Source organism: Lissotriton vulgaris, chromosome 10 (genome assembly GCF_964263255.1).
Source record: "Lissotriton vulgaris chromosome 10, aLisVul1.2, whole genome shotgun sequence".
Taxonomy (NCBI): domain Eukaryota; kingdom Metazoa; phylum Chordata; class Amphibia; order Caudata; family Salamandridae; genus Lissotriton; species Lissotriton vulgaris.
In genome coordinates, this window is record NC_141698.1 from 525,267,764 (window position 1) to 525,292,636 (window position 24,873).

At 43.6% G+C, this 24,873-nt stretch overlaps 1 protein-coding gene across 2 annotated transcripts in view; it reads left to right on the forward strand.

The window, feature by feature from the left end:
- LUC7L (LUC7 like) overlaps positions 1-24,873 on the forward strand; it is a 235,161-nt gene that overhangs the window by 102,206 nt on the left and 108,082 nt on the right. For both annotated transcript variants that reach the window (XM_086941373.1, XM_086941374.1), the window contains 4 exons: positions 3,066-3,176; positions 5,451-5,594; positions 5,732-5,908; positions 24,056-24,135. In XM_086941373.1, the coding sequence (XP_086797499.1) occupies positions 3,066-3,176; positions 5,451-5,594; positions 5,732-5,908; positions 24,056-24,135 (512 nt within the window). The remainder of the gene's footprint in view (positions 1-3,065; positions 3,177-5,450; positions 5,595-5,731; positions 5,909-24,055; positions 24,136-24,873) is intronic.

The following is a 24,873-nucleotide window of genomic DNA, read 5'->3' on the forward strand; positions in this document are numbered from 1 at the left end:
ATTCTGTTAAACAGCGAATTTTAAAAGTTGTGCAGGAGAAGGAGATGACCTAGGTCATCATGGTATGCATGGCGTGTAGTTTACTCATGAGAGGCAGCGGGTCCTGGCAAATGTTTTCTGGTTGGGTCTGAACAGTGATGGGTGTTTAAGCAGAGATTTTTAAAAGTGTTTGGAGTGGTCCGGTTACGGCTTCAGAGCTATCCTGTTAACTGTCGAGTTTTTTTGTTCTTTTTAATCTTTGTGGTATGTATCATTTGCCGTGCACCTGCTGTTGTCTGAATCGCAAATGTTTATCATGGTCTCCAACTTTATGCTGTTTAGTGTAAAGTGCTTTCGATTTTTGTTGGGTTGTGTGCCTGAACTACTTGAATATAATCCAATCCGTCAAGCAAAAGATTTTAGAAAGTTACAATATTTGCTGTGGTCTGAAAGTCAGATGCTCAGTTTCGTTAAGGGTGCAACGAGAAAGTTATGCCAAATGCTTTTTTTGGTCACACTAGTTTGGCTGTTATGTGGCCTCTTCAGTAGTTTATAGAAATGCGGAAACTCTGAATAGATGGCAGGAAATGTGTAACAAAAATTCTACCCAATAGAGTGCATGTTCTTAAGATACTTTGAACCTAAGGCTTGTACTCTTTATTGTAGTTTGCACTCGCAGAACTCAAAAACGCCACAAACCATTCCTGATCCACTGCAGAGTTGAATACTCAGTTTAAATGTGCTTTTTAGGATTTGAAATAAGGGGTGACGGGCTATATGAAGAAACCCCTTCTCTACAGCAGTTCATCCAGGTAACCTGTGAAAACACAAACTATTCCTCAGAGGGCTGAGCTCTAGAAGTACTCGGATACAATTGTCCAGGTGATGTGCCATCCATTCACTAGTTTACATAGTGGGAAAAAAAACTTGAATCGTTGATGCAGACACCATGTGGGACTGGGGCTGTCACTGCTTTGCAAAGAAATCTCCATTTCATATTGTTGGACGCTCATACTACTTAAACCTACAATCCCAAGCACCAGTTTTTCTGAACACTAGAGAGTTTGTGGCCACCTCGCCACTGCTCTAAACATGGTCTTGACCCCCTCTTGAACAAAGCATGTCATTAAATGGTTATTGCTTAATTGGGGGGCAGTATAGAAGACGTGAGCACTATTGGAAGAACCCTATTTCTCTTTTCTCATTAGCAGGGCTCTCAAAGTTCTTAAAGCCATAAAGAGCACTTGACATCAAATATAAATAAGTATGTCTTGAAGACCAACGGGGATATATATTCTTTGCTGGTCCAGTACCTTGATCTCCCTGTTAAAATCGGGCTTAGAAGGGTGTTGGTTATTTCACAAAATCATGTTGTCAAGTTGGACACCACTTGATTAGAACGTTGCGTAGCCCACTTTAGGACAAGTCAGTCCAGGGAACTCTTCTTGTGGGGCTTTGTCTGGGGTCTGTAAAAAGACAAAACTCCCCCAATTATGCATACAGTAATAGGCCATTCACTGTTACTCTTTTACATCCGCTGAAATAAACATGTATTTATTCTTAATCAAAAAGTGACCAACACAGTACCTTTCCTAAGGGATTCTGTTTAGATATGTATTCGATTATCCGGATCAAGTCTCTTTGGTTCAATCTGCGTGAAAAATCACCCTAACCACTGTGATGCAGTTTTCGAACGGTGTTGTGGTCGGTGATAATCAAGGCTGCCCACCGACGTCAAATAATCCAAACTAGTTGTAAACTAGCGTTAATATGCGGCCTAGAGGTGGTAGTGCCCCCGAGTGTGGGACATGACTGAAGTCTTGCGTGTTTTTATTGCTGCCTTGGTTTAAATCTTTATTTTTTATTTTTTTAAACATCTGTTTATTAAATTTTTCGATTACAGTAAGGTAGTCACAGCATCATAGCAATCCAGTCTAGGTACCTTTTGGGTACATCCATAATATAAGAAATACAGTTTAAAGTTCTCAATCTGTTCTTAAACATTTTACATCATAACAACGATCACAGTTTTGCAGGGTACTTGGGTGCCATGCTTCTTATCATACAGCATTTTCAAAGATCCCCACCTCCTCTGTACATGTAGTGCTTCGTCTTTACAACCATTCTACTTAACCAGCTCTCCTCTTAGAATCAGTCTAATGGCATACAATCCATGCATCAGCTTGGTCACGCCTATATCTTTCCAACCGCTTCTCCTCCAACACTATCTAGTACCTTCACAATATTACATTAATTGTTGTTCAGTCTCGTTTAATGCTATGTTCTGGGATGTGTAAGCAGATAACACGACAAGGGGCCCAGATGTCTCTAGGTCTGGAGGCCAAGGGCAGCAGTTCAGCATACGTTGTAAGGCGCTCTTGGTTTCAATCTTTGCTTTCCTTACAAGTAGATTTTAAAACTACAGAATGTAAAAATTAACGCATTTTGACTAAACGTGGGTGTCATTTGTCACTAATTATACAAATGAAACTGTCTAAAAGGGCTGTTTTAGTCGAGGTTTCTCCAACAGGGTCTCCTTGATGCCTCGGTTAACCATCAGGATCATCCGTCCCTTTACTCCTCTGAATGAACCCTTGGTGGAAAGTCCTTGAGTGGCGCGTGTGTAGCGCTGGAACCGGTCTAGTGGAAACTTCAAAGGGCTAAATGACATCTGCAGGTGGAAGGGACGCGCATTGCCTTTGTCTACTGGTACTCGGGGTGAAAAGTCCTGGCATTGAAAATGGAGAAAGTCTTGCTACAAAGGAGGTGTTCAATAATGGCTCAATTGAATCATTTGTTAGAAATAATCAATGTTTTCTAATTCTTTACAGTGATGCTTTCAGCATCAAAACTCGCATAGCATGGCAAAAGTTTCCATCTGGGTAGACCTGCACAAATACGCTTTGATCCCTTATGGCAGATCTACACTGGGCAAAAGCTGTAATACGAAGAAAAAGAAAATACATGATTTGAAGTAGGCCATAACGGTTATATTTATGTTTCTAAATAGCGTTACACATCATGGTATGATCCATTTTAGATGCAAAACTGGTGGCACCGATCCATTAATTTTATGCTTTTTACAGGCCATGGATCACCTTGAGTCCTTCATTGCTGAGTGTGATCGAAGAACTGATCTTGCCAAGAAACGTCTGGCAGAGACACAGGAGGAAATAAGTGCAGAAGTCTCCATAAAGGTAGAAATCAGACAAATAATTTAGTAGTGTGTAACTTGAACTTTTACTAACTTTTTTGGGGTGCAGTTCGAAGGTTTAAAAAAACAAAATTGCTGAAATTGTAAATTGGGTGAGTTTTTCAGTAGCTGCTATTTTATAATTTCTGTGCTGGCATCTTTTATGCTCAGTAGAAAAAAATGATTGAGGAGATCCTAAATTACAAATAGCATGTACGTTTAATTTCAAACCATAATTTCTTTTAGAAATCAGTTTATGGCAGAAGATGCCAATAGGTTTAATTACAGTGTTATGTATTTGACGTTGGCTAGCGTTTTATCGTGGTTTTTCTTCCTATCTTTACTACATTGTGTTTTAATTGCAGTGTCTTTGATTTAAAGCAAGGCGCTTCCCATGCTGGGGTGAGTTTTCCATCTGAAGCGAGATTGTCCCTGGGTGTGCACAAATTCTTGCACGTCTACATTTTTATACAAATACACTTTCAATATTTTCAAAGTCTGGCTTTGTTGTTTACATCCTTGTCAATGAACATGCAATGTGCACAACAAAATCTTTGCAGAATTAATCTGCTTTTGAGTTACATTGTGCAGGGCAACTCCTTCATACTAAATGCATAAGTAAACTTAAGGCACTTTTTCAACACTAACCCAACCAGTGTCAAGCAAACACTTACATCACTGTTGGTAAATTTTAAAATAGTGTACATTCTAAACTAGTAACCGTTGTCAAGGTCACATGGGTACGATCAGCTCTATGGAAAAGAGGCCTCCCAGTCGGCTAAAAGTGCTAAGAACATGAATTCTAGTAAAGAAATGAGACCTTTTTATATTACATTTAGCTCCAATTTTTACATTCCATAAATGAAGTGACCGACAAAAATAACAAATCTGTAGCAAACCCACAGCTATGGATCTTTGCAGGCTATTATTCAAGTTTTAATGTTTCCTTTCTACTCTTAGTTCATTTAGTGTGTTTACATACCTGATAATCCTTCCGCATTACAACCTTTTAAAACGATATGCACACAGACTGATACTTAATGCTCCCATCTTTACTTTAAGAACTGACAGGTGGGGTGAATTAATAAACAGCTGACTTGTTTCCAGCAGTTCTATTTGGACTTGTTTTATATCAAAAGCTACAGATTATACCTTCCTGAACGTGAGATTGCGTTGTTGGGAAGTTAATTTGGAAGGTAGTGTTCCTGGTGTATGTAATTCAGGATTTGTCTTTTGCTTTGTTGGGTGCTCATGACCTCTTAGAGCACAGGCATTCTGTCCCGGTTGTTCTGATCTTTTGCCCTTTGCCTACCTGCATTAGGGGTAACAGTACAAGAAATGTTACGCTGCAGGTAATTCACATCTCTTAACTTTCAATGAGGTGGTTTATTGCAATTTGCCATTAATTATTTCATTGCTTTGCTGTTTGAAGCACAACCGAAGGCAATTTTTTCTTTTCTTTTTTCCTTTTTAGAAAGAGGGGGCACACTTAATTACCAGTTTACCCATTCCAAATATTAGTAGCTCTCCTTCAATTCTCTGGAGGTGCAGCTGTACATCCGTGTAGGTGAATTGGTCCACACGATAAAATAAAAGCACCACAAACAAAATTCTGACTAACCCTGAGATTTTCTCCATTGCAAAATTGTATTTGTTATTTGGTTTATTACCCAATTTACTGTAACAAGTTCAGGTAAAGATCAAAATAATCATCCTCTCAGCCTACCTTGAAGGGGATGTTTTGGCTTCTGAGACAATAGCTAGAATATATCTTTCCAACTGTTGCAGTTAGACGCTCTTGTTGCACTTCGCCATAGCGCACACGATGAAGGGGGTGAGAATCATGATGGTGATAAAGTAACCCCTCTCTACTCTTGCAAAATGCTGACAAATGTATCTTTTGATATGACCAATAAACATGGAGGTGGTGCTAAAAAGTTTGAAATGTGCTACATTGAAAGCAGCCCTCTCACTTCGCACGGTTTGAACAGATGTTGCTTTCCTAGTGAGCGCAAAACTGCCATTCAGACACTAGCTGCATGTATTGGATTTACAATCCAGGACCAAGGGATCATCCTGAACTACTTTGGAATCGGAATAAGTAAGAAGAAATGTTTATTTCTAGTGTCTACCTTTCGGTAGTACAGTGAGAGTTTGGGGGGAAAAATGTAATTATCCGCATGAATTGTAAAGTTTACACGTTTTAGTTTTCAGTGTGTATCTGGTACTTTGAATCCTGATTGTGACGCCCATCCTTTTTGCTTTCCCTTTCCTATAGGCAGAAAGGGTTCATGAGTTGAATGAGGAAATAGGCAAACTACTGGCCAAAGCGGAGCAGCTTGGAGCGGAAGGAAATGTTGACGAAGCGCAAAAGGTCCTGATGGAGGTGGAAGCTGTCCGAACACTAAAAAGAGAGGCGGAGGTTGGCTTTAAGACAATTCTGTTATATTTTCCACGTCAGTCACCCCTTCCCGTATCAAAACAGATATTTGAAACCAAAGTTAAAGGGCATTAAATAAGGATGACATTAAAATGTTTTACTGGCTTTTGTTCTCGCAGGAAGAATATCGCAATTCCATGCCAGCGTCCAGCTTTCAGCAGCAGAAGCTGCGCGTATGTGAAGTGTGTTCTGCATACCTTGGTCTCCATGACAACGATCGCCGTCTTGCCGATCACTTCGGAGGCAAATTACATTTGGGGTTTATCCAGATTCGTGAAAAACTGGAGCATTTGCAGGTGACTGTCTTGTTTTATTTATTTATTTTGCTGTTCATAACACGCTCAAGACCCCAACTAAGGTGTCGGAGTACTCGCACAATCAAAAAATCAAGATCGGGCAAACCAATGTATTTGTAGCAAAATATCATCTCTTCCCCAAATCTAAAAACATGGTGCAGATTAAGAACAATAAAGTGTAAATCAGTCTGAAAACCTTTGTGAAGGTATAGCTACATCAAGTAATTTGCCATCTTTTGCAGGCCACAGTGTTTATTTTTCGGGGACAAAGTATTGTCCTGATTTAGGCGCTTTTCATTATTCTGAAGTTTTTTCCTCCAGGGAGGCTGTGGGAAAAGTATGCGTAAATTCCAGATCAAGGAAGCGTTGTTAGGGAGTGATTTCCTTTTTTTTTTTTTCTTGAATGTTGGAGTTTAGAAGCAAATATTTTCTTTGATTATTGAGGTCTTATTTCATTCAGTGAAGCGGAGGGTAGCCCGCTTGTAGAGCTTTTACTTGTCCTGTAGCATTGTATGCATCATTGGATGTTTAATAAAGTACACCTACTTGGATCTAACATGCCGCGTGAATTGAGTCACCCTGCTTTGTGCTTAATCATCTCGAGTAAGTTTTCATCACATGATTTATTAAATGTTACTACTTTAGTTGGATCTTTTTAGCACTTTTGGCAGCGCTTTCATTCAGTGCAGTGTCTGTAGCTTCCCATGGGGCACACTACTGTATGCGAAGGATCCATCTCAGACATGCATCTATTGCCTTTACTCCACACAAATCCAAGACTGAAAATTCAGGCTACTTAATTAATGAACGCTGGAGGCTGCCTCCTCCTGTGGCTTTGTCCTAAGACACCCCCACTCAGGGTACGAATTAGGTCCGTGTACCCCATCAGCTCACGCCAAAAAAAGCATTCTGGCAAAATGTGTCCTCGATATTTTAGGAACCTTCTCAGAATATTCTTAAGGCGTGGACAGCATCCCGAAATTGTAGTTTTTCTCCTAAAGTAATAGTGCAAACTAAAAATTTGTTGATGCCTTGAAGGTGACATTCTGTACACCTCTGTTGAAAATGTCACTGTTCTCAAATTGCCAATGGTGGGGCCTCCACAAACTAAGAAAGCAATAGCAGTGCCTCTAACATCAACGGCTACGTTATAAACACTCCAATAACAAATCATTATCTTGCCTACTCTTTTCACGCATAAAATGCAGTAAATCAAGGTACGGGACTATGAAAGATATCTGTACTGGAAAACTAGTTACAACAATGTAGCTGATTTTTCATACAGCTCATCATATTTCGACGAGCCAGGAAGTGCTCAGATTAACATCGGGCCTTTCATGCTCTTTTGGTGGAAATGGCTGGTAGGTGGTTGAATGTAGTTTAGTTTATATGGAATGTGTTTGGAGAGTTTCATGGAAGCTCTTCAAATATGTAGTGAAAATAATTGCATGTAAAGAGAAGTTATTGTGAATAGTGGGTGAATAAACAGCCATTATGGCAATTTTAGTAGTGGTTTGTATGCTAAAATTGACAGGCAAAAGTACCTATTGTCTGGATAGTGAAGCTCGCCAGGGATTTTTTATTTTATATAGAGTGCACACAGAAGCGAAGGAAAGCCAACCTGTTAGAAGCACAAATAATAAACTAGGTGACATTTGTCATAACTGAGACAACGCCCACACTTTTCAATCTGGTGAGCTTAAAGTTGAACGTTCTGCCGGCTAGGAATGGAGGTGTTTGGTCTACGTTTCCCTTTGGTTGTGGGAACAAAATGTGATCTGCCCTGCTAGCTAAAATCTGCCAATGCAGGATAGTCTGGTGGGTGTGGAGATTAATACATGTAGGCATCCACATAGAGCCACATAGAACCACCCTAGTCAGAAGGGAAGCAGACCAGAATTTTTTTTATCCAAAGATGGTAATCACAAAAGGTACATTAATACAGATGGTAACATGATCAAGGTTGGGACACTGACGAATGGGTGAAATAAGTGAGGAAAAAACCAGTTTAAGCAACAGTCCAAGTTGATGACCTTAGTAGGAGCCACATGTGCTTTTTAGAAGCCAGGATAGTGCCCACTACTGTACGGTTACACCTTCTGAGCCAGATAACAGTGGAAGAGCAATCAAAGTTGAAGCTATTAGAAAATATACAGCCTTTTTAAAGGTTCAGATATTGCCTTCTAGCTCGTCTGGGCCAAGCTTTGAGCACAGTTAAGCACCTCTTGTGCACCGAATGTTAGCAATGGTAGACACGTCCTACTCTGGTCATTATTTATAATAGGAAGACCCAATAATCCCCCAGGAGACTGGGTGTATACTAAAATCACAATAAGAGCTCCTGAAGGAGTAATTTTCGCAATACTTAGATTAGTAAAGGCGTTTTGGTATCACAGGAATCCAGTCACTAATAACAATGAATTGGTGACACTGGTGAAGTGCTAGTTGTTTCCCGCCATATACTAGTCTATTGTGTCCTTATTTTAGGTGGACGTTTTGATATTTGCTTTGACTTTTCTGGGTTTTGGATATTTCAAGATGGTGGCTATTTCTACTTAATTCTGTTTGTTGACCGAGCCCTTAGCCAACCTGGTGGCCTAGACCTGTACCTTTAGGCGTTTTTCTCACGTGTATAATTTTTCAACTTGTGGCGATTTAGTTCTGCAGAAGTGTTATATCGAGGTAAGCTCTTGGCTTGATGTTTTCACAGTTTACTATATTTTGATTGCACGGTCACCTTGACAATGTGCTTCCCTTTTTTGTCTTATTTAGTGACCGGAATTTCTTGGGTCATTAGTATATATACGGGCAGTAATATTTTGTTTTTACTCCAAACGTTATGATTCCAGTCCCGCTAACGTTAGACTTCTTCTATAGTAGAAGAGGTCTACTAGCAAAACCAACTATCCTTAGAACCAAGTGGTCAGTGGTTGGATCTAGAAGGGATAGGGGTGGTACTAGCGGTGACTGGGGGTTAAATTTGGAAAACTGCTTTTCGGCTCTATCCGATCTAAACGAATGCGTTGACTCGAAACCCACAATCTAGCCTCTCACATTGGGCCGGCGCAGCAAAAACATGTAGGAGAAGGAAACACAAATAGTTCTAATCTGGGTAATCCGATTATAGAGGAAAATAAATTATCGCACTTGACATGTAATAACCCAGCTCTAAAAGGGCAAAAGATAGCAACTGAAGTTTATATATGTGCAGCTGGGGCTAGAGAGACCGAGATTAGTTCAAGGGATGGAAAAACATCTTTATTAGAAGTGCCATCTAATGCAAGCGATCAGAAAGTAGATCAGCCACTAGATCAATGCATAACTAATATACTATCCCTTGTATCATGGAATATTGCAGGCATAGCAAGCAAGATAAACACTCTGGAATGGGCTGAATATATTAATCAGCACGATATTATTATGCTGCAAGAAACCTGGTCACTTACCCCAACATTCAAAGTGGGATATTTAAATTATTACATCCCGGCAATTAGAAACCGCCTCGGACGCCCCTCCGGAGGCTTGTTAATCTGGGTACGACAATCTCTAAATGTCATTATAACACAACTATCAATACCATCAAATGACATTATGGCCCTTACCGTCAGATGGGATAATGGCCAAGAGCTTAGCATCTTTAACGTTTATGCTAGGGGAGTATCTAGGGGACAATCTTCTAACACTTTAGCAGTTTTAGAGCAGAACATAGAAATACTACCACCACAAAACCAACTAATAGTAGGTGGTGATTTTAATGTAACCTATGAGCCCCTGGGTGAAGAGGACAGGATTCTGTCCGAGGAAGAGGATGCCAAGTGGGGAATTCCCCAGTTGGATTTGCCTGCTATCAAAAAATGGAGTAACGTGGCAATCCAGTTAAAAAGTCTCTGCTTAGCCAGAGGCTTGAGAGCGGCAAATGGGCGCACGCCTTCCGATTTACTAGGTAAAAATACGTTCGACAATGGGCGCTCATCTAGCAGAATCGACTATATATTAATAGATGTAAAATTTTGGAGCAAAATGCTAGACATGGTTGTAGAACCTAGACTAGAAAGCGATCATAATCCCTTAAAACTAACCTTCTTTTTCCACTGCAAGCCTTCATCGCACCCTAATGACAATGGAATGGTGACGCAGGATGTAGTATGTTCCAACAACCAGCGCCACCTCAAATGGGGAATGATGATAAAAGATAACACAAAATTAGAGGCACTTAAAGTGCTAGTTGTAAATGAAGTAAACAATATTAAGTCTAAACAAGGGATGTCAAGCTTCCAAGACTATATGATGGAGGCCCACGAAAAACTTTTTTCTGAATTACAAAGTTTTTTTATCAAAAGAGTAGACCCTAGTAAGGAGGGTAAAACCCAACAGAGACAAGGCTGGTACGACAAAAGTTGCAGATTGGCACGACTTAATTTGAGTTTAGAACTAAAAACTGGCAATGCAATAGGAATTAGGAGAGCAAGAGATGCATACAGACAAGCCCAAAAAAAGGCCAAAAAACGCTGGGATGAAGAAGGGTGGCAGGAATTGAAGGAAGCTTGTGCTGCCAAGGACTCCAAGCGCTTTTGGGCTATTGTAAAATGGGAGAGGGGAGGAATAGCCGCCCAGCCACAAAATAATGTCCCTATTAACAAATGGACTGAGTTTTTTAGACCACAGTACGCCCGCAATCTGGTCCATGCTTCTGTCCAACCTCCGCCATCTATTTTTTTCAAAAATCAAATATTTGACGAGAATGATGTAACTAAAGCACTGGATGGTATAGCAGGAGGAAAAGCGCCAGGCATGGATGGCATCCCGGCCGACGTATTTTTGTCGGACCGGAATGCGTGGTGCTCATATTTCAAAATGCTGGCTAATGCTGTGGCAATGGGTGGGGAAGTGCCCCACTCATGGAAGGGAGCAGAAATAATCCCCATTTTCAAAAAAGGAGACAGAACACTAGCCCAAAACTACAGACCAATAAGCCTCATAGACACAGCGCAAAAAGTGATGGGTCGCCTAGTCCAGAATAAATTACAACAATGGATTGACGACAAAAATATACTATCCCCTTATCAGGCAGGGTTCCGCCCACTGACTAGCAGTGTTGACCAAGTTCTCTATTTCCTAACAATTTACTGGAGAAATGTCACACTCAAAAAGGGTTCGTTGTACGCTGTCTTTGTAGACCTAAAAGCAGCCTTCGACCTAGTCCCCAGAGAAAAATTGTGGCAGACCCTGGCTGATGTAGGTTTAAGTCAGGAACTTATTACCCTCCTTGTCCGCCTCCATGACAATAACTTTGCCAAAATTAGATGGGGCAAGCAAGGTGAAACCACAGATTCCTTCCCAGTAGAACGAGGAGTTAGGCAAGGCTGTGTGCTAGCTCCAACACTATTTTCAATTTATATTAACGGAATTGTTGACCACCTAATGAAATCCCCAAGCGACGCCCCAATTATAGCAGGTCGCCACGTTCCAGTTCTAATGTTCGCGGACGATACGCTCCTACTCTCACGCACTCCGAGCGGTCTCCAGAAAGTGGTTGATGCCTTTGGGGAATTCTGTGATAGTAGAGGACTTGAATTGAATACCACTAAAACTAAATTCATGTGCCTAAACTATCAGTCCTCTTTCAAAGGGGTAATTAAATATAAAGGCATCCCTCTAGAGAAAGTGGACGCCTTTACCTATCTAGGCATCACCATGCAAGGAAACATGAAGTGGCAATCGCATATTGATAATACTCTATTAAAGTTTAACCAGCTTGCTGGTGCAGTAGCACTGAAACATCGCAAATCATTAACAAAGCCGGTTAAATCTGCACTAGAGATATACAATATGAAAGTGTTAGGTGCCTGCTTGTATGGGTCTGAACTGTGGGGGTTTTCAAATCTGAGAGAATTGAGTTGTGCAGAAAACAGGTTTTTGCGAGGGCTAGTCATGGTCCCACAAAGCACACCAATGCTCACTCTGAAATTAGACCTTGGCAAGAAAAATATTGAGGATATAGCTAGACTACGGCCACTCCTATATTGGAGGCGCTTGATGGTGACCCCAGAGCTGGGCCATTATGCTGAAGCTTTGAAGGATGTCATTGAGTTTGACCGATTCCACTGTATCAAATGGTTAAAAGAACTCAAGGGGCTTCTTGTATTGTTAAAATTGGATCATCTATGGGGAAATGACGATGTGGCTAGCTTCCCATCGAAAGCAAAATTGAAAGAACTGTACTGGGAAATGGTGTACACAGTAATGTTCTGTAAAGGTTCCAATTCAGCACTGACAACCCGCTTCTGGGATATTAAAATGTATCCGTCATGTGAAATATATTGGGACATCATAGAACGCCCTTACGACAGGAAATTGTATTTCCAATTCCGCATTGGGACCTTACCAGTAAATGCTTTTAAAAAACATTGGTCCCCCATGTGGGATGATCATTGTTATTTTTGTAAGGACCAAATTGAACATATTTCCCACCTGCTGTTTTGTTGTCCACAATATGCTACCCCTAGACGTAAATGGCTGAAGCCAGTGTGCCAAAATATTGGCACACGTAGTCAATCAACAGCCTTGAGAATACTTGAAACGGACTGCTCCACACTTTTTGTAGTTGCCGTAGCTAAATTTCTTGCCTGGGCATGGTCAATACGCACACGCACTTTAAAGACAAATGTGAATATATTATGAACTAGTGTTGTTTACAAATTATCCTATTGCATTGTATGAATTGTTCTTTTTTAGAAGCAATTTGAATTTTAACCGTATAGTATTTATCATGCAACATTCGGCTGTCAAAATGTTTAATATGTGTTTTAAAATTATTTTTAAATTTAGTATTTATTGTATTAGGGATGGGAAGGATGCTTTTATGACAAATGTCGAATAAAGCTTTATAAATTGAATTGATTCCAGTCACTTACATGGCTTTATGTATTGCAGAATGCTTCTTGGCACTTACATTTTTGTCTGTGAATTTATTTCCCTCATGATTACCCAGTGAGGTAGTACATTAAGGAGTACCCTGTGAGGTAGCTTGATATTTTCTTTTGGCACATTGGTTTCCCTTTATATCAAAAATGGAGGGAGAGAGAGCCGGGTTAGGAGGTCCTGCACACAGGCTCCCGAGAAAATCTGAGATCTAGAGGGTGTGTGAAGTTCCTATAAGGACATGTGGGAAAGACAAGTCTTTCTTCGTGATGTCCTCACACACCATCATAGGGCGGTTGCCCCTTGTCAGGCCGGCGCTGCAATGCCTGATGGGCTCACGAAACCGGGGCTCTTTTGAAGAAGCCGTAAGGTGCGTGCGGGTGTGAGGGCTGGATAGTGCACAAGGGGGAGAAATAGGTATAGAGCAGTCCTATTGAAACAACTTTTAGTAAACTAGGTAGCTCTAGCCTAATTAAAAACTGTGTGTGCCCCTGTGTGGGAAATAATGTTCATAAAGGGTCAATCTATGAGTGAATGGTCACAGCTAGAGCTACCTAGTTTATGAAAATTTGATTCAATACGACTGCTCCACTCAAATTCAGGCTGTGAGCATTTGGTGCAGCGTGGTGAAGACTCGTGGATTTGGCCAGAGCCAGAGTCTGCTGGTGAGCAAATCCGGTGCTCACAGGAGACCGAGTGTTCGTTTTGAAGCCAGGGCAGGTCCTTCGGGTTCTTGAGGGCTGCTGGCTACAGGACACATCAGGATTTTGCTGGAGCAGGTTTGAGCTGTTGACAGGCCAGTAGGGCCGGGCAAGTTAGTGGGCGTCTTCTTCTTAGTTCAGCACATCTTCGGTCCTTCACTATTTCTGGTCGCTTCTGGTTTGAGAAAGGAAGGTTCAGGGGTGCAGCAGATTACTAGATTTAGGAGGATTACAGGTAAGTAAAGGTCGGGACCAATGGGCCCCTTCCTTGGGGTGGGTACAACTCCCCCCCCTCCCTATTATGCCACTCTCCTGTGGGTGGGGGGCATATGCCTCCCACTGGATGGCTGGGTCGCCCCATCTGCAACGTGGCAGGGGCTGAGACTTGTGCTTCACCTCGCCTCCCCCACCTGAGGGGTGGGGGTTGGCAAAGGTTGGCACACCTCTCTTACTCATTTAGTTTCCCCGCCGATTCTCCCTCACAAAGTTGGGGTCAGAACCGGTGGGAGACAGTTGCTGGGAGCAGCAAATTGCTGGAGTAGCTCATTAAGCTCATGAGGCTTCCCCTTCGTGGACCCTGCCCAATCTGGGGGAGGAGGCTTGGCACCTCGTCCCAGGATGTGCATTGTTTCAGGGCCCAGAGAGCGGCAGGTTCTTGACCCAGGTGTCCAGAAACCTGTCTGGTTGTAGCAACTGGCGGGTAGCCAATCAGCCAGGACACTGGACTTAAATCGTTTTCTGTGTGCATTTTTCACTAAATCCCACACTGGTAGCAGTGTGTTAAATGTGCTAAGAAGTTTGATACCAAACTTCAAAAGTTTTCAGTAAAGCCATTATTGTGCTGTGGAGTTTGTAATGACAAACTCCCAGCACCGTATACTATTAACGGCATTACTGCACTTACAATGTCTAAGAATTGGTTTAAAAACTGTAGGGGTACAGGGCTAATGCACCTGTACCCTCACCTCTGCTATAGTGCACACAGCTAGAGGAGTGGCTGATCTATGCCAGGGCAGTGAGTTGTAGGCATGGCACATAGGGAAGTGTGCCATGTCGACTCTTCACTGTGTTCTGCACCAACACAATCAGTCCGCAATGGCAGTGTCTGTGTAAAGGTACAGTGCCTCTAAGGGTGGCACAATAAGCGCTGCAGCCCTAAGAGGCCTTCCCTGGCCACAGTGCCCTTGTACCTATGGTACCATTTACAAGGGACTGCCATGTGGCCAAAGAGTACACACTTGGTTTGGTTTCAATGCAGTTTAGGTGAAGAACATAGGCCCTAGGTACCCGGTTTGTAATACAATAGGTCTCACATTATTAAAGTTTTAGCTATTGGTTTTGCATTATTTAGCAATGCCAATAGCTCAAACTTTAATAATGCAAGACCTATTGCATTGCAAATGCTTGTTTTTTTGGGTTGTGCGTCAACAGTACTCAACATTTGAAACAGTGTAGCTTTTCCTGACATCAGATGCCCTCCCCGGAAGTCTTCCTACGTGGTCGCCATTTTTCGAAAAGGTTATTTTTCCTGTTTTTGGGGCTGGAAGCATCGCTGAAGCTCTACAGTCATCGAAAGAGAGAAGATAAAAAATGGACAAAGGACTGAGAATGCTCTGACAGACCCCCCCCCGCGCTCTTTGTGAAATGGAGAACACACCTTTGTTTCTCCCTGGAGTGCCAGCAAAAGTTTGTTCTATAGGGATAACCTCCAGGTGTGCAATCTCTGCCTTCTAAAGGACCACAAGACCAACACTTGCGAGGCCTGCCCAGCATGCAAACTAAAACCACTGACTAGCGAGGAGGAGGACCATGCTGCCAAAGAAGCAGAAGGATGGGGCTCAGATGCTGAGAAAGAGATAATCAATGTAGAACGGGAACACAAGAAGATGAGAAGCATACTCAAGTAGTGCAGAAAAAGGTGGGAGTTGTCGAGGTGAGCACTTCAGACTCTAGACCACAAAAAGGCGGCCAAAATTTCATAGACCATAGGCAAGTCAGACAAAAAAGATCCCCTTACGTTACATACAAAGGACACCACAGGTGATCGAGACTTGGAGAAGACACTAGCATTGAAACACAAGGTTGAGAGAAAGCCAAGCAGAAAGCAATCCTGTCCACAGCAGCTGAAGCTTCGCTACCGAAGACAAGATTGGTGACCACACTGTGCCATAGAAAGTGCCCTTGAAATAGAGTGAAAGTAGAGACAGATTGAGGCCAAGATGGCTGCAGTCCTTCAAAAAAGGAGGGCTTGAATGCCTCCGTCCTAGTATTCTGAATACAGCTGAAACCTTTGACTGAATACGTTAAGGAGGTGAAAGAGTCGAAGGAGCTGGAACCTCTAATGAAACGAGAGCCGCAGGAAGAGGAGGAACAATATCTTTTCTACAAAGAGGAGAATCCAAAGTTGCAGGGTCTGTTATAGGTCATTGAGGGGTCCAAAGGTATCTAAGAACAATGGCAAGATCTAGATGCAGACTCCCCTGAAAAGGTGTAGACCCGTATCTGTTGAGGCCATCACCCCCGGATGACATCGCTATGTACAATCAAATTGTTAAACGGGTGGCTGAGCGGTATGGGGTGCAGCTGGAAGAGAAGTCAGACATGCTGTCTGCTAGAGGCACTCTTACCATTATATATCAAGAGCCAGTTCCTGCCAATGCTCCTGAGCACCTTGGATCAGGGAAGAGAAGCGTTCAAGTACCCAGCAACCTGCAGGTCAGTGACCTAATGGGTCAAAAAGAAATAAAAGCATACTTTGAAGGACCCTTGCATACATTACGGTAAATGCAGCAGCGAATTCCGTCATTTTAGGCACTAACAGGAAATGGTGCCAACTAACTCGCGGGCCACCCCCAGATACAGAAAGTAAAAGGATGGAAATGGTGGAGAAAATGTTAGGCGGGTAAGAGCTTAGTGGACATATGAAATGTCTAAAATCCGCACCCGATGCGTCTGACACAGCAGCAAGACAACAGGTGGCTGGAACAACATGAAGGAGGTATGCCCAGCTGCGTATCTTTGGGTTCAACAATTAGATTCAGGCCATCATTATTAATACCCCTTTCAACAGAAAACATATTTTTGTGATTGCAGTAGATGAGGCGCTGCGACAAATCAAAAAAGACACATCGGTTGTTGGGGCCCTACAGTGCAGCAGAGAAGGGGAGCCACCCTTACTGGAAGTTCGATAGGAAGAGGAGTTTTTCTAGACTATCAACGCAGAAGTCTGATGCAAGCACAGCAGTGACAATTCCAGGCGTCACAGACAGCCTTTTTGCGGGCTTGTGAGGGAAAAGGGCAGCCATAAAGAGGAGTGGCAGAAGTAAACAAGTGATTCAGTCAGACATCCACACCTATGGAGGGAAGATTAGGAGCCTTCCTCCTCCAGGAGGTGAGGGAGGACCCATACGAGTGAATACTTATCATCTAATGTGACTATTGCATAGAACTGGAAAAGCATCCACCAAGACTGGGAATAAAGCATACACCGATATGAAAGAAGAAAACTCTTTTTGTCGGGAAGTAGAAGAATTGCTACAAAATCAGCCAATAGAGAAAGTGCCTCTGAAAGATGTTAACCAGGGAAATATTCATTATACTTCCTGGCACTGAAAGTCGACAAATCACTTTGGCCTATACTAGACCGTAGCCTCCTAAAAAGTTAATAAAAACTCGAGCTCAATATGACAACTCCACAGGAAGTTATCTCCAGTAGGGGAATTCCAAGGCAACCGGGATGCCTATCTGCACATTCTAATACAGCACAAGAAGCTTCTGCACTTCATAGTAGATATGACATATTACCCATTCGGGATAAACTCAACTCCCAGAGTATTCACAAAGTGCTTAGTGACCGTAGCTCCTCCTCTGAGAAGGAAATGAATGCATGTGTACCCGTACTTAGACGACTGGCTAGTAAGGGCAAGTTCTGCACACAAGTGAAGAGACCGCATAAAAACAGTGATTACGATACTCCACAGTCTGGGGTTCACCATTAACATGGAGAAATCTTCACCCATGCCTGAACAGGAGAAACTTATCTTGTAAATACGGCGAAAGTGCAGGCATTCGCATGCGAAAAAGAGTTCTGTCAATACGGCAAGAAGCTTGCTGTTAACAGCATAGTTGGTATCTGGCAATGTTGCTGGGAATGATAGCTTCCTGCATACCATTAATTCCACATGTGAGGCTACACATGAGTTCAAATCAGGAATGGTTCCAAAGCCAATGGCAACAAGCAGCGAGGAGCTGGAAAGGACTAGTGGTTGTCCCGCAAAGTGTACTGGAAGAAATTATGTGTAACAGGACTATATAACAGATGGGAAACCCTTCCCGCCACCAACTAGCCTCAAGCATGAGGAGCTCATATGGGGAAGCTCAACATTAGAGGGGTCTTGAAACCAGAAGAAGCAGTGCAACATAAATTTGCTTGGCCTAAGGACAATGTTCCTAGCCGTAGGCCGGTCATAAGCAGTTGTGGAACAAATAAATGCAAGTTCAAACCGAAAACCATTGTGAGAAGTTGGCCTGATATGTAGTGTTTCCAATTCTGGAACCACTGGGTATCAGTCCAAACAAGCCCCAAAGATGTCTGGTTGTAAGTCAACCTTGTTAGACAAGCTATCCTAGTGGTAGCATGGACTAAGCAGCCTTAAAGGCTTAACTTAAGAGGTCGTGTTAAGCGAGCTGTTTTACCACATACAATCCTGTAATCAAATGAAAGGACACCACACAAGTATATATTATAAAAATATATGTATTTATTTCTAAATTACTCCCCAGTACTCTTTATGAGGAAAGGGGCACAAGCGTTAAATCAAAAGCACAGTAAAACATATAAAGTTGCACAATTATGGATGAGGGCGGGTGGCCACTCAGACCATATACTAAAAAAGAGGTATAAGGAACACTTATCAAACAGTGGTTAGGCCTAGGGCCTAGAGATTCGCTGGGAGCAGTCAGGACTAGCAATGCTGAAGTCGGGAGTAGCCCACAGGAGACTGGTGCAGCACGGAAAGTGCGGCGCGCACCAATGCAATGTCAATGGTGCGTAAAAGTTAGATAAAGTGAATTAAAAGATACTTCAGCTGAACCTAGAGGAACAAAACTTTAGACACAGACCCTAGAGGTGTGTACCAGTGTATGTACACCGGCGTTGCAATGTTACCTCACCCACAGGCCGTGGGTGCACAGGGTCGAAGTGGCGTCGGGTTCTGACACGCAGGCTCTTGGCGCTTGAAGCTGAAGATGCTGCAGGTGATGTGAAGGAGAAGTGTCCGGTGGATCCAAGGGGGGATCTGAAGTGGTGAAGACCTGAAAGCAGAGGGGACAATGTTCAAAGTCACTGACCAGTGACCACCGTGGAACCAGATTGGAACCAGGCAAAGTCGGGTGCAAACAGGTGATCAGGGGTTGCTTCTCTCTGCAGCCACGTGGACACGAAGAGGTCAAGGACGTCCAGGAGTCGATCACGAGCTGTCCCTCGAAGGCTCTAGCTGATGGCGGTGTCGGCAACTCGATTGAAGCAAACAAGCCTTGGCTAATGCAAGCCACGGGGAAAGTGAAAAAGGCTTATTACTCGGACCAGTAAGGTCAGAGCGGCTACTCCTTTCTACAGGAGCGAGGGCAGGTCTGGAGCAACCAGACCCACAGTGTAAATTGTAGGTTTCGTCGCCAAGATGGCCGCTGACCACGTGACAAGCGGCCGGGATGGCGAGTCGAGTGGCAAAAAGCAAAAGGGCCCCACGCAGATCGTGGAGCTGCTGGAGGGCTGGTCTTTGGTGCAAATGCTGCTCGGTTGTGGGGCTTCTCAAACCCCAAAGCACAGAGTCGAGGGTGCCTCGGGTGCTGCGCAGTCAGCGTCTCGGGGGTCTTTCAAGATGGCCGCTCCCACGTCTCTCGGTGCCTCCACGGGTCCCTTCTTTGCAGGGACTGTGGATCGGGCTGGGAAAAGTCTGGGAAGCTGGGTCTTGTCAGGCTCTGCACTCGGACTCCGGCGGGAGGCGGCGGCAAAGCAGACGTCGAGGTGCTGGGTGATGCCTGTGTTCACAGGGTGGCCCCTCCTAGGCCACAAGGGAGATGCTCTTCAGTCTTCTGTCATCAGAATGTCGAAGTCCAGTCGTCTTCTTAGTTTAAAGTTGATTTCAGGATGATCTGAGTTGCATTGGCACTGCTCCCCCTCTTATTCCAATCTGAGGGGTTGATCTCCTGCTAGGTCCCTCCCCTATGGGTGGGACCAGGAAGGGGGGTGGTTACACCCCCTTTCCTTTGTCCAGGTCTCACTGGAGCTGGGGCTGGGCTGCCCCAGAACCGGTTTGACCGGATTATGCAAGGGGAAGCCTTGTGCTCCCCAGGCACTGTCTGGTTTCATTCAAACCTCCCTGCTACAATCCACTATCTCCTGTCTGGGGTGGTGTCACACCTCCCTGTGACAGGAAATCCTTTGTCCAGGCCTCCTCTGCTGAGTTTCGGTCAGCAGCAGGAGGTCAGACATGTGTCTGTGGCAGAAGCATCCATTTTGTGGATCTGAGGCTCTTTTAAAAATCAACCGCGTTTTAGCAAAAGGAACATGTCGTCCCCTCTAGAGGGGTGGAATGCTACCCCCGTCGCCAGGACTGGCGAGGGGGTAGTATTCCAAATCGTATGACACCTTACACGACATGTTTTGATAAAGCCAAACCAAAGTTGACATATAACCGCGAGGATTATAATGCACTTAATAGTATATGTTTTGGCATTATCCCGGAACAGCTAAGGGAATTGGTCCCAACAGCTGCAGACAGGCTCAGCTCATGCTAGAGCACCATCTCACATTAAACCACGCACTCTGCCTTCAGGATTGTTAAGGCCTGCCATAGGAGTGGCTCACAGGTTTATATGTGTCCAGATAGGTTTAGATATAGGCATACTATATCTAAGCAAGGGGTGATTACACCACCTTGCCCCAGCTGAGTGATCAGCCAGTTGTGTCAATTTTAGATAGCCAGCCAGGGGTGGCTAAAGATATGCTGCAGCCCCTGGTAGGCCTTGGATGCACCTATGCCCTGGGCACCTATAGTGCTCTGTACAGGGGCTGATAAGGTGACCCAAGCCAATCTAGTTATGCACCTAGGGTACATGGAATCCATTTTACAGAGAGAGCAGATAGCCTGGGGCCCTGATTAGCAGGGAACCAGGCCAACTAAGTCGAAAACCAGCTAAACACAAGGCAAAAAATCTGGGGTAACCATAGTCAGGTAGCCACCTTCCTACAACCATGTTCTACCGCAACAAGTTCTGGGGGACAAAATCCTTCACCCTTTCAAAATTCTCACAGAAAATATTGAAGTGAGCCATCCAGAGACAGTTGACCCTAACAGCAATAAATCTGCCTGGAGTAGACCATGTGAAAGCTGACAAACTGAGCAGGCAGATATCTACCTCACACAAGGGGGAGTTGAATCAGACAGTGGTCGAGAAGGTGCTCATGGGGGGGGGGGGGGGTTTGGGGGAGAACGACGACGCCAGTAATTGGAGGGGTGGTAGGGCTACGCAATCTGAAGATGTGACCCACAAGAGGTGACTCCCGGGAAGGGCATCTGATGTCGGGAGAGGCTGGACTAATCCCCAAATGATGAGGACAGCCAGCACCCAACAAAAAAAGAAGAGGAAAAGGACTACTATCAAAGAGCAGAGTGCCGGACTCAACCTCTCAATGGCAGAATAATGCACAGCCTGCAAATCCAGAAATTTCTTCAAGCTGCAAATCTCCTACTGGTAAGTAACCATTTCCTTTTCCAGCATCCGTACAGTGTATACAAGAGTTATTTTAGCACTCTGTTCTTGCCCTTTGAGTGCGCCTCATGCGTTATATGTAAAGCTCAACCAAACTGGTAAATTAGGATTTGACACTGAAATGGCAAAAGGCCTACAGGGATAGTAGCCTGCCTGGTTATGGATTGACAAAGGAAAGGGCCCTGCCAAGCTGTCCGCTAACATTTGCCTGTGACCAGGAGGACTCATTAAAATAAGTTCCAAGTGCTATATGTAAAACTCCAGCAGACTTGCCAAGCAGGATTTGACATTGTAATACCAAAAAGGATGGTCTCGGCCCCACCCTGCATATTCTGTAATGGTCAAAGGGGTCATCTCTGCCCATTCAGATCCGCCTTTTCTCTGCTCGCAGAAGGCCTTGCAAACCTATTCATATGCTAATTAATAGCTGGCAGAAATGGTAGAATATATATGAATAAGTTTCCAGTGTTTTTAGGCAGAAAAACGAACTTTCTAAAAGTACCTTTTCTGTAATATTTATTGAAAATCCAACTTCACCAATCAATTAGATTTGTCATAACTGCTAAACGCAGTTGTTTACTTATTTTGTTAGCTGTTTCCTAACTGAAATTAGCATTGTTAAATGTAATAATGTAACCCAGCTCCAGCTAGCTTTACTACAGTGAAAATAGTTTTGGGGGCTTTTTCTTCTTAAGGACATGTTGAAAAATAAATTTCTACCATTTTTCTTTTAAATACTAGTCGTCCTTCCTTATGGCCAATAATGCCTACATAGAGGGGACTTATAAATATTTATAAAGATTGTCCCCTGTTAAAAGATTTTGATAGGTCAAATTTCCAGTATAAATCGTCAACAGCCTTGCTACAAATGGTAGGCGTGCAGCCGTTTTTGCCTTGTTACTGTCGTGGATGGTTCAATGAGTGCTGCAGTCCAATTTTGACATTTAACTTACATGCCCATTTACACCGTATATTTGTGACTTAGCTGTAAGTTAGCCATGCCTATCTGGTGTATGCCAATGTCTTTATGTTGCAAGGAGGTGCAGAGACACTTTATTACTGGTTATCTGGGGTAAAGTACGCAGAATTCTACAGCTAGCAAAAATGTAGGCTCATTAAAAAACGCAAAATCCAGGGTGACCCAGCAGGAAGGGCAAATTTCCTAAGGGTAGCCCTGGGTAGATCTTTTTGCCTCTTTTGAATGTGCAATGTTAAATATGAAGTGTTGGATGTTGAAAAGTCTTGCTAGTAGATGCATTCCGGCTGAAGTGGAGTACGGGACTCCAGTGGGCATTTCTGCCTCTCCTGCCCATAATTCTGTAGATGATCTGGACCAACCAGGTCCAAGTCATTATAGTGGCGCTGGATTGGACAATGAGTGGGCATTACTCTGGACTTCTGGGCATGAGTGTCTATCTTTCTATTCTACTTTCACTTCAGTAGGATCTTCTGTGGCAGAGGCTGGGCTCACAATCCTCACCTTCATACGTCAAGATTGAGCAACAGCAGTTGACTGCTTTAGATCTACCACCTGAGGTGAATGGCATCCTTGCTTCCAGGCATCCATCTACACTGGGCACACACAGAATTTGGGATCCTGTTTTGATCTTGCAGGACTGAGCCCTTGTAAGCCAAAACATCAGATGTTTTATTTGTTCCTTCCTTATTGGAATTACTTCAGCTCGTCGCATTTGTGAACACCAGGCACTGGTGGAGCAATGCCCTACACAGCCATTTTCCTGGGCAAATTGGTGCTGAGGACTTGGGTGCCTTTTTTCTCGCAATTCGGGAATCCTTTACTCTTTGGGCAATTCTTCACTTTCCTAGCGTTCTTTGCCCTTCCTCGCTCATCAAGAGGTGAGGCTTCATTGGTGGAACCTCAAACGAGGTTTAAGCTTTCACATCACGTATACCAAGAACCTTAGAGAAGACAATTAGCTTTGCATTAGGATCTGGTATTCATTGCCCAAAAACAGGCCAAAAGGTCCGACAGCCCATTCTCCAGAGTTCAGGCTGCCACTACTGCATTGGCTCGAGGAGTGTCTGTCTTGGACGTCTGTTAGGAAACGACACGTGCATCTTTGCACACATTCACACGTTCCTCCCTTAGCTCTTGACCCACTTCAGACCCTCCACGTTTGGGGGGTAGTACTTTGATGAATTTGCGGGTAGAATTAATTAACAAGAGAACAAGTTACTTACCTTTAGGGAAAGCTCTTTCTATTGAATGCACTTTACTGCAACCCTTGTCTGTGGAGTGTTCTTTTTACCATCTGAAAAGGTCCCAGATTGGAGACCTGCACACTTCTTGCAACAATTGTGTTGTGCTTTGTGTCTGACTCACTGAAATTCGAGGAAGAAACTGACATTGGCGTGCACAGCTAGTCGTTGCATGCTGCTTAGTCACTTCCTGGATGGAACAGAGCCAACGTTGAGCCTCAATGCCACTTAGTGGCGTTTGGGAGCACTGCTATGAGAGTTTTGAATCCAGTGTGATGTGTGTGGAATATTTTACAGTGGAGGTCTCTGCTTTTAGGGTACACTAGAAAGAGCATTACTGAAGATCAGTACTTGCCCAAGTATCACACGAATCAACTACCTTCTGTTCTGAGTAGCTGTTTATCCCCCGTATAAAATATATCAAACTTTCTAGACAGGTTTGTAGTCCATTTTTGTTGTATTCTAATATTATATTTCATATGTCCCATTTTTCACAAACCTGTGGTTAACTTCTACTCTGTTACAATTGCAGAAAGCTGTGGCGGAAAAGCAGGCAAAACGCAATCAGGAACGTTTGAAGAGAAGAGAGCGGGAAGAGAGGGGAAATAGAAGGTCAGTAAATTCTGCTCAGTAAGTTAGGTCATGTCATTTGATGGATCTTTGAGACTGAAATTGTTGTAGAGATTTTTGGCCAATCATTGCAGAGTGCAAAACTTTCTTCTTCCTGTGAGTATTTGAAGATAAACCCAAATGATGTTGCATGAGATGCACACAAGTAAATTCAGCTTGGTGAGATTGCTTCATCAAAGCGAGACGCGGAGGGGGGGGGGGGGGGGGGGGGGGAGGGAGGCCATGTTAGCAACTGTTAGCAACTGTTGTAGGGCTAGAGATGTAATGGTCCTATGACCCTAAACTAGACAACATGTTTCAGCCCTTTCTATTTCTATTGGCCTAAAGATGGTCCTGTGCTTTCATCAGGATGGCATGTGAAGAAATCACTTTCCGCAAAGACGTGAGTACAAAAGTGGGCAAGCAATTTGTGTGTCACACTGCAGGATTATTTGAAACCAGTCTGGTACTTGCTGCTGTTTTCTTAAAGGGCATTACCCCACATTAATAGGGCATCCGCTCCCAACGGGGGCATGAGTGGGAGGCCTTGAAGTCACACATTTGTCAAAGGTCCATCCCCGTTTGAGACCTACTGTGTGCTCTCTGTTCCCCTGCTTGTCCAAAACCTTTTTTCTTCCCTTCTTTTTGTGAGTATTTGAAGATCAAACCAAATGATGTGGCAAGAGATGCACGCAGGTAGATTTAGCTTGGCGAGATTGCTTCATCAGAGGGAAACGTTCA